The sequence below is a fragment of the Halichoerus grypus genome, chromosome 2, assembly GCF_964656455.1.
Source record: "Halichoerus grypus chromosome 2, mHalGry1.hap1.1, whole genome shotgun sequence".
NCBI classification, from domain to species: Eukaryota; Metazoa; Chordata; class Mammalia; order Carnivora; family Phocidae; genus Halichoerus; species Halichoerus grypus.
This window is the reverse complement of record NC_135713.1, coordinates 190453436-190469998: the sequence shown is the minus strand read 5'-3', so window position 1 is coordinate 190469998 and position 16563 is coordinate 190453436. Positions and strand designations below refer to the sequence as shown.

At 56.5% G+C, this 16563-nt stretch overlaps 1 protein-coding gene and 1 long non-coding RNA gene across 6 annotated transcripts; one reads left to right on the top strand and one right to left on the bottom strand.

Annotated features, from left to right (window-relative positions):
- The first annotated feature begins 823 nt into the window (after nt 1-823).
- Nucleotides 824-15719, top strand: ETV4 (ETS variant transcription factor 4). Of its 5 annotated transcripts, none has more exons than XM_036071308.2 (13): nt 824-1021; nt 1533-1643; nt 1826-1919; nt 2146-2193; nt 9117-9170; nt 10375-10501; nt 10944-11105; nt 11336-11604; nt 13482-13556; nt 13711-13779; nt 13943-14115; nt 14390-14491; nt 14847-15717. In XM_036071308.2, exons 2-13 carry the CDS (start codon nt 1584-1586, stop codon nt 15069-15071), a joined length of 1458 nt encoding a protein of 485 aa, XP_035927201.1. In that variant the 5' UTR covers nt 824-1021; nt 1533-1583; the 3' UTR covers nt 15072-15717. The 5 variants fall into 5 exon arrangements, with proteins under 5 accessions (XP_035927201.1, XP_035927203.1, XP_035927200.1 ...); XM_036071310.2 differs by lacking the exon at nt 824-1021 and adding an exon at nt 1262-1405 and having other exon boundaries at nt 10962-11105; XM_036071307.2 differs by lacking the exon at nt 824-1021 and adding an exon at nt 1262-1405.
- Nucleotides 7003-10395, bottom strand: LOC144380864 (uncharacterized). The gene is made up of 2 exons (XR_013445119.1): nt 9098-10395; nt 7003-8288 (listed from the first exon to the last, which is right to left on the bottom strand). It is a non-coding gene; the product is annotated as an uncharacterized LOC144380864 (long non-coding RNA).
- Nucleotides 15720-16563: the final 844 nt, after the last annotated feature.

Sequence of the window (16563 nt, the reverse complement as noted above, 5' to 3'; positions counted from 1 at the left end):
CACTTTCAGAGGTCCATTCGGGGGCCTCTGGTTTCTGCTGCAAGCAACAGAAAGTGGGTCACACAACAGCTCTGCAGAGTAGACCCTCGAGGAAAAGCCTGGATTCCGTGCTAACTTACATTTATTGAGGGCCTACTGTGTATCAGTTGTTGTCACAAAGCCTTAATTCATTTAACTGTGGCCTCAAAGGGCTGTACAGGATAATGTGGGAGATTGGGGGCTGTAAACCCCAGCTGCGCTGAGTTACTGCAGCCAAGTCATCACCCCTCACTGAGTTTTCATTCTCAATCTCTGTAAAATGGAAACAATGGAATCACTTCGCCAGGTTATGGGCATGAAATGAGCACGTGGAAGCGGAGCGCTTCATAAATGCTAGTTATTATTGTTCCTCTGGGCACAAGTCCGCTCGCCTCCCCGCGGGGCGCACACACAGACATGTTCACACTCCCACGTACACGCAGATGCAGAGACGTGTGCAGACGCCAGCCGGGCCAGCCCGAGGAGCTCGCCGAGCCTCACACCCAGGGACACCGCGGAACCCCGCAAGGAAGCCGTCGGGTCCTCGGCTTCGCTCCTTTTCTCTCAGCTCTTTATGAATGAACTCCGGCCGCTGAGGAGTTTATTTTTTTATGAATGGGAGCCCGAGCCGTGAATGAAGCCGGGAGCCAGCCCCCGCATTCTGATTGGCCCCCGCGTCTGGGAAACTCCGCCCTCCACGGCTCGGCCGGGCGAGTCTCCGGATTGGCGGGCGTGCCCGGCCCTGGGGTTTCATTCACAAAAGTCAATGAAACAAAGGGAACGGGGTGGGGGGGGTAAGAGAGCCGAGGCCGAGGCGAAGGAAATGCACCAATCAGCGGCTCCCCGGGGCTCACAACTGTCGGCGGCGCCCGGAAAACAAGCCGGTGCGCGGGGGACCTGGGGCCGGGGCTGCCTCGCTCCGGCCTAGCCCCGCGGCCCTCGGTGCGGCCCCGGGGCAAGCTCGCGACCCCCCGCGGCTCCAGCTCAGACGCCCCGGCCTCAGGTGAGGCTGCGGGAGGGGGAGGGAGGGAGAGCGTCTGTGCCTCCTCGCCTCGCCGCCAACACACTGCACTCTCTAACCGCCGCCTCCGCAGATCCTAGGGCGGGGGGGTGGGAGGCGCTGGGATTCGGGGTTGGAGGGGGTGCGGGAGTTGTGGGCGTGCGAATGGTGCGCGCCTCGCCCGCTCCTCCGCGCTCGAGCGCACACACACACACACACACACACACACACACACACGTCTTATGTAACCGAGCCTGGGCAGAGCAGGGCTGCAGAAAGCAGCCGAAACGGCGAGCCCGGCTCCCAGGAGCAGGTGGGACCTCCTTTGGCGGGAGGGGAGTGGTGGCGGCGCTCAGCTCGGCAGGCGGAAACCTCCCCATCGCCTGAGTGAGTCGGCGAAGTTTTGCTGTCGGACCCAGAGCCTCGGGACTGCCCCTCCCTGCTGCCCTTACCCACCCCCACCCCGCTGCCTTCCCTGGACGGTGTGCGAACGCAGCCCCCCCCCCCCCCGCAGGTCTCTGCCCCCGCGCGGGGCCCGGGCTGTGCGGCCGGAGGGAGCGGCCGGATGGAGCGGAGGATGAAAGGCGGATACTTGGACCAGCAAGTGCCCTACACCTTCTGCAGCGTGAGCGCCGCGCCGGCCTCCACTCCCGCCCCCGCCCTGCACCCCGCACCACAGCCCCTTCCCCGCGGCCCCCACGGGGTCCAGCGCTGCCCGGCCCCTGTGTCACCCGGGGACCCCAGCCCCGCCCCCCCAGACCGGGCGGCCTCAGGGTGACCCGGGGGCATTCTTCCCCTTCCCCGCAGAAATCGCCCGGAAATGGGAGCTTGCGCGAAGCGCTGATGGTCCCGCAGGGGAAGCTCATGGACCCGGGCTCCCTGCCGCCCCCCGACTCCGAAGGTAAAGAGCCCGCGAGACAAACCGTGACCCTCCTCACCTCACACACCCCGAGGGCTGATCCTGGAGCCCCCACCCTGTTCTCCAAAAGACTCCCCTCCAAGGAACTCTGATCATTCTTGGGCCCCTACAACCAAGAGGGGGGGCGGTCACCACCCAGCTCGCTAGGGCTCCCTCCCTCTTACCATCTCCTCCACCTCACCTCCAATTCCATTATTCACCCCCTCAGATCTCTTCCAGGATCTCAGTCACTTCCAGGAGACGTGGCTTGCTGAAGGTGAGTAGTTTTGTGACCTTTTCTATTATTGGGGCGGGGGATGCTCTCTACCCCTGATATTCCAACCTAACCCACTTCTCCTCTCTCCCTGCCTCAAGGAACTCTCCAAAGACACCCCCCCCCCAGTCCCCTTACTCCCCGCTCTCCCCAGCGCCCATTGTGGACACTTATATTGATATTTATTTTCTCTGCCCTGAGCCAGGCTTGTGTAACTAGGCCTGGGGATGAATCAGACCATTGTGTGGGGTATTTGCTTATTTGAATGGAACTTGGCCCCAGGCCCGTTTTCCTGGTTGAAATTTTCATTTGCAAAGTTTGTTTGGCAGCAGCCGCCAGGCCGAGGTGTGTGTTGGTGTGTTGGGGCCGGGGGGGGGGGGGGGGGGGTGTGTGGATAAGGGACAGGAGGATGTGGAGAAAGAGCAATTAATTTGTAACCTATCTTTAGGATTTGCCAAAACATTGATTTTTGCCCCCTGGGTTTCTCTTCTTCCCAACCCCCAGCGCTAAACAATTTACTGTCTGAGCCAAAAACACAACAAAAGTTTAAATAATTCTTTTTTGCAGCACTTTGGCAGAGAGGGCCCAGGGCTTCCCCAACAAATAGCCTTGATTGTAATTCTGATGGCAAATGATCCTCCCTCCCCCTTCTCTCCTGAATACCTCTGCCCCAGGCAAATTCCTCCTACTTTGGCTAGGGTGTTTGCTGGGGGGTTAACTTCGAGCTGGCAGGGGTGGGGTCGGGAGCTGGGCCTCCTCTGGGTAGGGAGCTGTGTTCTCAGGGTCTTCTGGTTGGATCCCTTGGTGCGTTTTTGTGGGGCCTCAGGGTGTCACTGGTGGAGTGGCAGGTAGAAGGCTTATGGTGTTTAGACAGTCTGAGAGGGAAGGGTTAATATCCCATCTTAGGGTCCCTTTATTTTAACACTCTGAAAAACAAGAAACCATTATACTAGGAACCCCTTTCTAAGGGCTTTTCTTTAGGATTTCCCCATCCCTCCACCTGGGTATCTTTGGTGATTTTCTTAACCTCAAACCCCGCTCCTCTGGAACCATCTTTCAAAGCTCCGAGGTAGAAGGGAAGGACCCCTGACTAGAACCCTGGAGTGAGACTATCTGTCTTGACTACCATGGTATCCCAAAAAATATGTGTATTAACAAAACGGCTATTTAGCATAGAGCAAACGCTCAAGACTTTTTGTGGAATTCGTGGCCAAACGGCTTGTATGGGGGCTGGAGGGATCCGGGGGTTCTGAGGAGGGAATGATACACACCTTCCTGACCCTGCAAGCCCCGTGCGCCCAGCTCTAAGATACAGGCAGAGCATGTGCCCAGTCTGCCCATCCTCCTCCCGAGGTTCCGGAGCTGGGCTAGAGCTGAAGAACGCAGGGGTGTCAGTTTCCACGGTCTCTCAAAGACTTCCTTTCCCAATGCCTGATTTCTGTCTGGCTCGCCAGCCTTCTTGTCTGCCAGCGGAGGGTCCCTCTGCCCCCCACAGTGGGCAGCTCCCAGGGCTGTGATGGAGGGGTAGGCTCAGGGGTTGGCATTTTGGCAGCAGCTGGTCCATTTGTGCCTGGGTCTGGAATGGGAAGGGGAGGGAAAAAAAACGCTCTCTCACCCTTGGAAGCCCCACCCCTTGGCGGTGGGGGTCTAGAGAGTGTACGTGTGTCTATCCGCATGTGTCAGTGTGAGGGCGAGTGTGTGTGTTTCATGCTGCTGCCCTGGGAGTCCCTGTACATTTAAATCCAGTGGGTGGGGAGGTGGGGGTGGGGATCTCCTTGGTTCCCTCTCCTTCCTTCTGAGGGAGCAGCTCAGGTTCCCAGCTGGCGATGGATGGCCAGGCCTGAGAGGGGGATGCTGAGGCCACTCGCTGCTTCTCACTCTCTCTGCGGAGACAGATGCAGCTGCCGGGGCCCTGTCCCCCTGCACCAGCCCAGCACCAGCCCAGCCTCCTCTCCTGCCTCTTCCCACCAGGTCAGTGACCCCCAGAGCCCAGAGGGAGCTTTGGGGTGATGGGGGGGACTAGCTTCTTTGGAAGCTTGCCAGTGGTGGGGTACATCAGGAGGAATGGGGGCCGGAACCCAACCACCCCACTGCAAGTTTGATTTTTTTTTAAAGCCCCAATTTGGAGAGAAGCAGTGGGTCCTTGTAGTGTGGGTGGGGCTGTGAAGAATTTGGGGGATGCCAGGTTGGGTCCGCAAGAATGGGGTTGTGGGTTCAGTCTGGTGTCTGGGCTTATTTAGGGGTGAGTGTGAGTGGGCTCTGGAGAGACAGCTTAGACATCTTTGGGTTTGAGGTTTTTCTAGATAGTGTGTGTGGGGGGGGTGTTAAGATAAGGCTAAGAGGGTGTGTCTGTTTCGGGTGCCTGGGATCTGTTGAGTCGCTACAGAAAGGATCAGTCGGCTGTAGGGAGACCCGGGCTCAGGCAGGCTGAGCTCAAGCTGTGTCTGGTTAGGGTCAAAATGTACTGCTTCTGGTTGAAGGTTTCTTTCCAGGCTTGTCGGGAGCCCTCCCTCGGGAACCCTCAGGGACAATGACTTGGGTCTATTTGGTAGCAAGGAACATTGCGTCTGGGCCACATATGTCCTTTGTATGAGGCTGGGATCTATAACGGAGAGTCTGGATTCACGGAAGCTCTGTGGGTAGGTTGCAGGGGTCCTTACGCCCTCCGATATCGTGTGCAAAATTGTTAGGGGTGCACCATACACAAAGGAATATGGATTTTTCTATGAAGAGAAGATCCATAGGCTTTAGGGGATTCTTAAAAGGGTGGGTCTGTGCTCCCCTTTTCAGAAGGTTTAATCTCCCAAAGCTTCCTCTAAGGTCTTCAGTCCCTTTGCCTTTTGGTTCCCACCCCCCCAATCACATTTGCAAGTCCAAAAAGAGAGCCGGTGTGTGAAGGGTGTGCATGGAGGATACGTTTTACCCGTGTGCCGCTGTGTAGTAAAAAGGAAGTAGGGTGTGTGTGAATCCGTGTGTGTGCACGCTGGTGCCTCGGCATGTCCGTGGGACGAGATGGGGTTAATCCCCTCCCCCAGTTTCTCCTAGCTACAATGCCTCCTTCTACATCTTTCTGTCTCCTCCCCTTCCAGAAGGCTCTTGGGGACAAATGTCCCTCCATAGATAGAGAACTGGTTCCTTCCAGTACAGAGGCTGCCAGGGTGGGGGCAGGGTAAGGGTGAGAGACAAGGCCAGTGGTGACACAATGGAGAAGAAGCTGCGGAGAATGTCTCCCCCACCTCCGCTGGAACTCCTAAAGAGACCCCTTCACCCAGTGATTGGACCCCAGGAAGGGGAAAAGGTGATGGGACATAGATGATGTAGGTAGGTGGCCAAGCTGGGGTGGGCTTAACTGCTTGGCTGCTTTAACCTCCCAGTTCTCTCAGAGCCCAGCTTGGGAGGCTCCCAAGCCCCTTCTCTTCTACTGACCCCCCCCACCGCCTCCCTGCATTGGAGGGACGTTCCCTTAAATTCTTTCCTCTCTGGGCATGATGCTGACGGGGCACTTTTCTCATCCCCTCCTTAATCTGCCATGTCCCCAGGCACGTAAACTCCGCCTTCGGGCCAGGATGGCGTTGAGGGCAGCCCCTGGCACACTAGCTGGGCAGCCAGAACTCAGCCAAGTCAACAAATAAGTAGAGTGGCATATTCTCAAGCCTGAACATGGTAGTTAGAAATTCTCCTGCTCTCCAGGAACTCGGGGCTTGGTGTCACTGTTCTTATTTCTATTCTCGTTGGCAGTCTCTGAGCGAGGCCCTATCCTGTCCCTTTGGTTCGAGAAGCCAGTATTCTGGGGAGGGGCCAAGCAGAGACTGGGATTCACACCGCAGCCCGTTTTTGTCTTGACTGATTTCTCCTGGCCCTGGGAAGAAGATGGCACCTCTTCTGGGGTACGGTCCATGTGCCGGGGGTAGCCTCCTCTGGGAACCGCCGGGGTGTGGGGGTTCTGGTCAGACCTTCAGGCCTGAGGTGGGAGGAAAGGCAAGACGACCCCTAGGGCTCTGTAGCATCATGTGAACTGGCCTTTGACGCCACAGGAAATGCCCCCAGCCCATTACCTCAGTGGAAACTGGCAGTTAATGAAGCCCCAAAGGGGGCCCAGAATGCGTCAGCCTCCCCCACATTCTCCACCTCCTCTGCCCTCGGGACCCTCCTTGCCAAGGTAATAGGGATGTAAATGTTGCTCATCCTGCTCCCATCACCCCCATCCTGCCAGCTTTGGGGGTATCGCCTGTGGCCAGGCCAGAGGGCACATCAGGGATGAGCTTGGCCCTTGCGTCCCTGTGAAGGTTTTGCTCCTTCCCTTTATCCAGTGTTTCCCAAACCTGCCTATTCTTAAGGGCCACCGAGGGTGCTTGTTAAAAGTACAGATGCCTGGACACCAGCCCAATGCTTATGGAATTAGACTCTCCGGGGGTGGGGACGGGGGATGTGTGTGTTCTTTTTAAGTAAATTCTATGCTCAAACTCATGACCCCGAGATCAAGAGTCACATGCTCTACCTACCATCTGAGCCAGCCAGGCGCCCCAGGAATGCGTATTTTTAACAATAAACTGGGGATTCTTGATTTAGATCAGTTTGGGGATGGTTGCTTTTGTGCCTTAGTTGTGTTCCTGAACACATACACGCTGCCTGCCTGTCTTTGCCAAGGGACTTCGTGTCCTGCTCACTCATTCGATCACTTCAGAATAGTTTTCTGCTGACTTTTCATGGAGTTCTTCTTTAGCTGCTGGTGGCTTCTGATTCTTAAACCCCTCAGTCCCATCCCTCTGTCAAGAAGGCAATTATCTATGAATGTGTATTTTTTTTTTTAAGATTTATTTATTTGACAGAGACACAGTGAGAGAGGGAACACAAACAGGGGGAGTGGGAGAGGGAGAAGCAGGCTTCCCCCCGAGCAGGGAGCCCGATGTGGGGCTCGATCCCAGGACCCTGGGATCATGACCTGAGCCGAAGGCAGAGGCTTAATGACTGAGCCACCCAGGCGCCCCTATAAATGTGTATTTTAAAGCACTTGGCACCTCTGATATTCAAAGCAAGTTGATGAAGAATCCTGCCAAGCAATTAATCACAGCCCAAAGTATTTCTTGTGAGGTGTGCTTTCTCTGGAGGGAGGGCCTGCCTCTATAGTTACCCTGTGTAGGGGCACAGGGAAGCCCCCAGGAAGAAGGAAGAGCTGGTTGCTTAGGATCCCTTCCATTCTTGCTCCCAGTTCCACCAAGAGGACACCCACCAGCCTGAGGACGGGGTCATTGTATGTTTATTACTTAGTCAACAAATAAAGCATTTGAGTATCTTTTCTTAGCCAGACCCTGTTTCCCCTCCATGGGGAATCATCAAGACAGTTAAAGCCCCTGCCCTCAGGGAGCTTAAATTTCAAGCAGAGAAGGTAGAGGGTAGGCAACAAACACATAAATGTAAATAAATTAAGAAGAGGCATACACGCTAGGACAAAAATAAACATGGGTTGTGATAGGAGCCGGGATGGACCACTTTGGTGTGGGTGGTCAGAGAAGGCATCTGAGGAAGTGACGAAGTGAGCTAAGCCTTCAGTGGCCAGAAAAAAACAGGCAGACAAAGGTCTGGAAAAGAGGAATCAAGAGCTCTGGAGAGGAAAGGCAGGTGGGAGAGGTAAGCAGGCCAGACCCTGTGGGACCTCAGGGGCTGGCCAAGAGGAAGAGTTTGGGGTTGGAGCTTTAAGCAAGGAGAGAAGGAAGTGGACTTCTCTTGCAGAGAGACCACTCTGACGGCTGTGTGGAGAACCACCTGTTGTAGGAGGTGAGCATGGAAGGAGGGAGTTCCAACAGAGGCTCTGGCTGAAATCCCAGGAAGAAACTGTGGAGCCTCTGCTGATGGGGAAGCCGCAGAGGCTGGGGTGTGTTCAGGCAGAGTTAGGCGTGAAGCTGTCCCCCAGCCTTGTGTCCTCGTGTCCTTCATCCTTACCAGCCTTTCTCGACTCTGGTTGTTTTATCCGTCAGTTTCCCCATTTTCCACTCTAAGAGCAGTCTCCTCGTCTTCCAAACCCTCACCTTCAAGCCACTCTTTCTGGACTATCAGGAAGTTCTTGGTGTCTACCCTTCCCCTTCCTGCTTTGATCTGTTCTGGAGAGAGGGGCAAAAGTGGTCAGATTCTGGGGTCAGGGGTGGTCCTCAGCCATATGCCCACCTGAAGGAGTTGGAGAGGCCAGGGTAAGAAACTAGAAATCAGAGCCCGAAGGTCCAGGTTGGAGGCCACGGGTGAACTGCTGTGCTATCGAGGCCTCACTCCCAAACCCAGCTCCGCCCCCGTTGACACCCTGGGAGCGCTTCTCACACCTTCCCCTCTCTCCTAGCTACATGCTGAAGACACGAGGCACGGTGACCTGCCCATGTCCCCAGCCACTTCCTCTCCCACTGTCCTCCTATTCACCTCTCCTGAGCCACCCCCTTTTCTCCATCTTCTTTCCCAAGTTCTCCATTTCCAGGGTTCACCCAGCAGGTTGTATGAAACACAGATTCCTGGGCCCAGCCCCGATTCAGAATCTCCCGCATGTTATTCTAGGTCCACAGGATAATGGACCTGTCCCTTAATGTAATGCCTGCCCATCCCAGATGTGGCTCTGCTGGGAGCCCGGAGAGGGAGTTTTGTGAACTCTGAGGGGCAGGGCTGCCTTCACTTCCGAAAAATGCAGGGAATAAAGACAAAGCATCTAGGAAAAGACTCTGGAATCTGCTCAGACAGGTTCTGGGAACTGGCAGCGTTACCTCCAAGGTCTGAGTGGAGCCCAGAGATGGAGGGCACTAGGACCTGGGGTGGGGTTACTTTCAGTCCTCGGAAGGCTGTTTCCCCCTTCGGGCCAGTGCTAATCTGCAGGCCTGCCTTAGTGGTGTCTCCCGGGGGCTGCCATCCAGGGGCCGCCACCCAGACTCACCTCTGACCTCTCTCTGCAGCCCAGGTACCTGACAGTGATGAGCAGTTTGTTCCTGATTTCCATTCTGAAAACTGTGAGTGGAGGGCCCTGGGTTGAGGGAATGGGGAGTGGGGGAGGGCAGGAAATGAGTCACAGGGATAGAGAATCACAAAAGATCAACTTGTTCTCTCCTAAAGAAAAGGGGGAAGAACGGGGCTCCCCATTCTTGGGTTTGGACGCCAAGACCAAGGCAGTGACTGGGAGCTGGAGACCTTGGTTCAAATCAGGGTTTGTGCCCCGCGAGTGGACACTTCTCTCTGCTCCCCTCCCCCCATTTCCTGATTTCTGAAATGAGGGGCTTGGACCAGTTCAGCGGGGCCCAGTTCTACCCTTCTAAGTTACTTTCATCCAACTGGGGGGGGCAATTTTGCCCCCCCAGGAGACATGTGCAACATCTGTAGACATTTTTTGGTGGTCACGACTGAGAGTGGGGTGCTACAAGCATTTAGTGGGTAGAGGCCAGAGATGCTGCAAACACCCTATAATGCTCAGGACAGCCCCCCCCCACACACACACACAAGAAAAATTATCTGGCCCAGAGGTCCTCAGTGCACTGTTGAGAAACCCTGCTTTAATGTCAGATACTCCGTTCTCAACTGTCTTCACTCACCGTTGAAATGAACTAAGGCACAAATAAAGGAAAACAGCCGATAACAGAACAGTCCACTGGCGTTGGGCTCAACACCGTAAGACAGAACCTCACACTCGCTTGGAACCAGCTCTGCGGCTCAGTCTGGTGGCTGGAGTTTGCGGACCCAGCAGGGGCCACAGGAAAGACCAATGTTCTTCACAGATAATTAGGAGCATGTGCTTAATGGTAGTCAGCTGACATGCAAGTGGGCGAATATCCAACCTGAACCAGAAAAAGAAAGATCCTTTATAGCCCCAAAGAAGAAAACATGTCTCTCCCTTGGAATTTTCCAGGGCACTCAGGAAAACCACAGGCCCTATGTTGGAGGTGCTCACGCCTACAAAGGTGTTTTGGGGGGTTTGGGGTTGCATTAAATGTTGAATTTTAGACAGTCTCTTTGGTTAATATTGGACATTAGCCCGACGTATAAAACTAGACATAGTGTAAATAGCCCAACTGCCCTTAAAAGTGTCTGACCAGGAGTCTCTGAAAACTGAGCCCCAGGGAATCTCCCGGCTGGTGCTCAAAGAGCAGAAGGTGTGGGGAGCTCTCCTTGCGTCCTCTGTGACCCTCTCTGGCCTTGGTCTGCCTCCTCCCCCTCCTGCAGTAGCTTTCCACAGCCCCACCACCAGGATCAAGAAGGAGCCCCAGAGTCCCCGCGCAGAGCCGGCCCTGTCCTGCGGCAGGAAGCTGCCACTCCCCTACCACCATGGCGAGCAGTGCCTTTATTCCAGGTGAACCCCAGCCCAGCCCGCGGAAGGGGAGGAGGGAGGAGGAGGGAGGAGTAAAGGCAGCAATGGGATGCAAGTTAGACAACACAAAGGATTTCTGAGCCCCTGTAAGGGAGCCCCGCGGCTCAGGATTTCCTCCCAGTGGTCAGGAGACGGCAGCAGGGGGCTCAAGGGGTGTGTGCTAAGGCCCGGGCAGAGCATTTCCACTGGAGGAAGCCATTTTCCTGCCCAGCCCAGTTGCTGTGGGCTGGGGAGAGGCATTCTCAGGATTATACCCATTTTCAGGATTTACGAGAAGGGAGAGAAAGAGTTCACTTGGGGCCCCCCGTCGCTCATGCCATTCCTTTCCCAGCGTGCCCTGCTTTTCCTTCTCTGGGGATAAAGGGTTCAAAGATGCTCGCCCAGCTTCTCTGCCCCCTCACCCCTGTCTCCCCCTCAACTCCAGTGCCTATGACCCCCCTAGACAAATCGCCATCAAGTCCCCTGCCCCCGGTGCCCCCGGACAGTCGCCCCTGCAGCCCTTCCCCCGGGCAGAACAACGGAGTTTCCTGAGATCCTCTGGCACCTCCCAGCCCCACCCTGGCCACGGGTACCTCGGGGAGCAGAGGTAAGGAGACAAGGAGGCCCACAGAACCTGTGGGCCCAGGTCTCACCGGTTCTTCCTCAGTCCCTGAGTGTTCTCCAGCTGCCCCTAAGAGACCTGGCGTGGGGGGAGGTGGGGAAGAAGGGACGTTGACACCCCCCCACCCCAGAGCCCAGTCTGCAAGCTCTGGGAGTGGCGGGCACAGGGACCGCTTAAGTTAATCTTCTCTTCCTTCTCCACCCAACCACATCCAGCTCTGTCTTCCAGCAGCCCTTGGATATTTGCCACTCCTTCACCTCCTCCCAGGGAGGGGGCCGGGAAGCCCTCCCAGCCCCCTACCCACACCAGCTGTCGGAGCCCTGCCCGCCCTACCCCCCGCAGAGCTTCAAGCAGGAATACCTGGACCCCCTGTATGAACAGGCAGGCCAGCCCCCGGTGGGCCAGGGTGGAGTCAATGGGCACAGGTACCCAGGGGCGGGGGTGGTGATCAAACAGGAGCAGACGGACTTCGCCTACGACTCAGGTAAGAAATGCTCCTGGGGAAGGGGGTTGGAGGAGTTTTGCTGGGATTGCTGAGGAGGGTGGCATGTGATCCTAGGAAGAGCTCCATGACACCCAGAAGGTCTCCCTACAGGTTTTTGTGTTTGTTTTTTTTTTTTTTTTTACCTTCCCAGCCCACCCAACCACTCCCTTTTGGTCATAGATTCAAAAGAATTGTCATTTTTCAGTCGGCACACTTCTACTCAGATAAAAGATAAGAGGGTGCAGCTCCTTGCCCTCAGGCAGCTTGTGGTTTAACAGGAAAGTTGAGGCATCTCTTCCTTTTCCTCTCTGGCAAGTGTTTGAGGTTACAGTTACCTACTGAGACCCAAGTGCTGGGCTGGGAGCATGAATTGTGTGGAGTTGGAGGGCACAAAGATGAATAGGATGTGTCATTGGTCCCCGTCCCCACGGAAGCTTAAAAATACTAACGGATTTGAATGAAGAGAAACATGAACTTGAAAGGAGCCAGGCTCCTCGTTCCCAGCGGGAACGCAGGGTTACTGTTCCAGCCTCCAGGCTGATGGAGCTGGGTACGAAAGTAGGGCTGCTTTGACCTCTAGCTCCACCTGACCATTGACAAGAGTGAGGGGCACTCAGCCAGATTCTTGGCCAGCTAGAATGCAAAGCCTCCGGTGCCAAGGGAGGGCCATTCTCATTTAGGAGGGACCCAGAAAACCTTGGCTTCTGTTACATTGTCACCATCCCCAAATTTGAGTTTATCAGCAAGTTCGTGTGAGAAAAATAAATACTGAGATTAGAGTAGGCTCAGGGCAGGCTAGATCTTTCGAATTTCCCATCTCCTGCAGTGCAGTGTTTTAGGGGGAGGGGGATGAACCACAGACCCCCGGGCTGCCCGAGTGAAACCACAAGGGTGCGCCTCTCCGACGTGGGGCATACGCTGAGCCGGGCCTGGCTGTGAGGTGGAGGAAGGAGGAGGGAAACGCTCTGGTTGCTGACCTTCAAAGGATGTAGACCGGAGGAGATCTTGTTACATGCCCTTGAACTCCTGCCCCTCCCCCTTGAGCTTCCTCTCAATGGAGTCAGGAATTTCATTCACAAAATGGAGGCATGAATGAGCCCACCCTCCCGCCTCCTCCCGGAGGTGTCGGGTTTCACCATCTCATTCATAGGTGGGAGTGCAGGGGGTAGGGCGAGAAGGGGCTGGAACTTGAACGGGTGGCTTCACGCAACCTGCCTCCTCCAGGTGGAGTAGGGCTATTTCAATCCTAGGGAATGGAAGGAAAAGGGGGTGAATGCGCTCTGCTGTCAGACCTGAAAAAACACGGCCCAGTGCCCACCGCCTCTTCCCCAGATCCAGATACCTTCTGGTGTGCTCTCTCGCTCTCCCTCCCACCTCCCTCCCTACGGGTCTTCCCCCAACCCCCATCCTCCTCTGTTTCCTCCCTGCCTGCACGCATGTGCGCGCGCACACACACACATGCACACGCCGCTAGGAACCGGCTAGGAACCCGACCTGCTGGCCGGAGGTTAGCCCATTCCAAGGGAGTCTTAGGCATGGACACTGAACCCTTTCCCCGGAGGTTCATCCCTCCCCTCCCGCCTCCCCCCTGAACTCACAGGAAACAGCTGTTGCCTGGAATCCTGGGCCTTGTGCAACAGCTTTGCCCAGCCCAGCTGCTGCCGGCCATGCCCTCTGGCCCAGACTTCCAAGCTGAGAGGTTCAAGCCTTGCACTCCCTCTGGGTGAACTTGCCTTGGGCTTTGGTGGTTGGCAGGCAGCTGGGGAAAGAACCGGAATGCAGGCTGGCAGGAAGAAGTGCCTGAATATGGGCAGGACTGCCACCCCCCCTCCCCCCGCAGTCACCTGTAACATCAGCCTTCTTTCCTCCCCTCCCAGATGTCCCTGGGTGTGCATCAATGTACCTTCACACAGGGGGTTTCTCTGGGCACTCTCCAGGTGACGGGACCATGGGTAAGGCAGCCCCATCCTCTCTGCCAAGCCCTCCACGTTGGAGGGGGGAGTCCTGCTGTCGGGGAGGGTCTCCTGGCCAGGAGTCCCTCTGGACGCTGGGGGCTCATAGCAGTGAACCCCCCAGATCTGAATAACCCCCAACTTCCTCCTCAAGGTTATGGCTATGAGAAACCTCTGCGACCATTCCCAGATGATGTCTGTGTCGTTCCTGAGAAATTTGAAGGTCAGAGAAGTGACTGTTCATGAGAGGGTCAGGATCTGAGCCATGCCCTCTGTGTCCCCACCTGCCCCCCCCCCAGGAATCCCATTACCCCTGCGGAGAGGAGAAGGGGTTGCTTGGGGCACCGGAAGGCACAAACCTGACACCTGTTTTCTGTGTTCCCCAGGAGACATCAAGCAGGAAGGGGTTGGTGCATTCAGAGAGGGACCGCCCTACCAGCGCCGGGGGGCCTTGCAGCTGTGGCAGTTCCTGGTGGCCCTGCTGGATGACCCAACGAATGCCCACTTCATTGCCTGGACCGGCCGGGGGATGGAGTTCAAACTAATAGAGCCTGAGGAGGTGGGCCTCTCAGATTCCGTACCTCTCCTCCCATTATCTTTGGGGCCTGGAGATACGAGGACCTGGGAATGTGGCAGAGGCCTCCCCATCAGAGCTGCCTTACCTGACCTGAATTCTCGTCAGGCCTGGGTCTGGGGGCTGCTGTGTAGCGTGCAGGGCCAGCTTCCCATTTTGTACCGACAATCTCAGGTGCTTTTTCTGACCTGTCCCCCCGCCTCCCCATTTTTTTGTCTGCTGAGCTAGCACCACCATCCCAAAACTGTCCTGTCCCCAGGTTGCCAGGCTCTGGGGCCTCCAGAAGAACCGGCCGGCCATGAACTATGACAAACTGAGCCGCTCGCTCCGATACTACTACGAGAAAGGCATCATGCAGAAGGTGGGGGGCCCGGGGGCCCAGGGATGGGAGGGTGAGGGGCAGCAGCTATGGGAAGATGACGGGGCCAGGGGGGCGTTTCTCAGCAAGTCTGTGGGAGCAGATAATGCCCCAGTCAGAGGGAATGAGAAACTGTGGCCAAGATTTCCCTCTCCCAAGAAAGTGCCACACGGTAACTGAAAAGCCCGAAGTGTGGAGACAGGGCGGTTGGAGAACAGGAAGTGTGCAGGGAGCGGGCCTCTCGGAGGAACCAGCGCAGGAGAGAGACGCGCCCCACGCGTCTGCTGGACCGGCGTCCCCCTGTCCCCCGCCGACCTGGAGGGAGAGCTAGGCCCACCCAGCCCCTCTCTTCCCACAGGTGGCCGGCGAGCGCTACGTGTACAAGTTTGTGTGTGAGCCCGAGGCCCTGTTCTCTCTGGCCTTCCCGGACAATCAGCGTCCAGCCCTCAAGGCCGAGTGTGACCGGCCGGTCAGTGAGGAGGACACAGTCCCTTTGTCCCACTTGGACGAGAGCCCTGCCTACCTCCCGGAGCTAGCTGGCCCTACCCAGGCCTTTGGCCCCAAGGGCGGCTACACTTACTAGCCCTGGCCACTGCGCCCCTGCCGCCCTGTGTACATATAGATGAATTGGGTGTTGGGGAAACCCTCACTCTGAAACCCACAGATGTCTTTGGAGCAGATCCCCACTGGCCCATCAGTCGCCCCTGCCCAGACTCTGAGTTGCTCACCAGAGTTGATGGGAAGGAAAAATGGAGAACGCTGCAAGTGTAAAAGGTGGGGTCTAGAAGCTCCTCTGGGGGCGTCACCTCCAGCCTCTTCCCTTAGAGGCCCAAGCCGCACTCCTCTCCCCCCACACAGAGAACAAGAGTTTGCTCTGTTCTGGGGGACAGAGAAGGAGCGTTCCCACTTTGTCCTGGTGGAGAGGGGCACGTTGAGCTCCCCAGATCTCCCACTGTGGGCAGACAGAACCCTGGATCCTGCACTCCGCTCCAAGCTGTGGCCCTGGAGGGTCCTGCTTGTCCATTCTTGGTGCTCTGTGTTCCCAGAGGCAGGGGGAGGCTGGAGTAAGGAACCTGGGGTGGGGGAGGGGCTGCAGGGTGGAGGCGGGGAGGGCTGGGTTTCCTGCTTCTAGGGCCCTTTGCCTCTTCTCTGCCTTTTCCTAGGCCCAGGCCTGGGAGTCCACCTCTAACCTCCAACCTCCACATCTGCCAGACCCCAATAAAGGCCCCTGCTTCTCCTGTTAGTTGTCCCGTGTCCTCTTTGCCGCGATGGGAGAAGGAAGGACCTGGGGTTGGAAAGAGCTTTGGCCTTGGGGCAGATGACCAGGGTTTGGGGCCTGGCCTTGACACTTAGCTTCCCAGATGGATTTGGGTGAAGACAGTTGACCTCTAACTTTCCTCTGAAAAATGGGCTCAGTGATACCTGTTCTTCCCCCTTGTTCTATCCTCCTCCAGGATTTTTGTGTCAGGATCCTGAAATAATGATTGACGGGTACTTTATAATCTGGCCTGGTGCCCCCAGGCCACCGGCTGTCTACCAGCTGGGCAGGGGCCAGACAGGGCTGAGCTTGGAGGCCCTCCTGGGGCTTCCTCAGGCAGAGTTTGGCCTATGGTTTCCGTGATGCTCTTCCCATGATCGCGCTACCCATGTCTATACCCCAACTGTGTGTCCCCCCCGCTTCTGCTGTGGCTCCAGGTTTCTGTTTTTGCTGAAGCTGGGGACAAGAGTTTATACGGAGAGGACCTGGAGAATGGGGAGAGAAGAAAGGCACCCAGGCAAGAGGGTGCAGGGAGAGCCCTGTGTTCTGACCAGTGAAGGCGAACGACCCTGGGTCTTCAGGGAAAGGGGAGTAGAAACACAGGCTCCTTCCCCAGATTTAGGGGAGACTAGAAGGCTGGGGCCTGGGTGGGTGGATGGGAAAGCCAAAGCTGAGAAAGTGGTAACACCAAGGGAGGGAGTAGACCTGACAAGGGGTAACTGTCCAGGTATGAGGGGAAGAATGGAAGGTTCTAGACCCAGGCTCTGGTTGAAAATGCTCTCGTTAAACCAGAACTGCAGCCCTGCTAAGGCTGTGC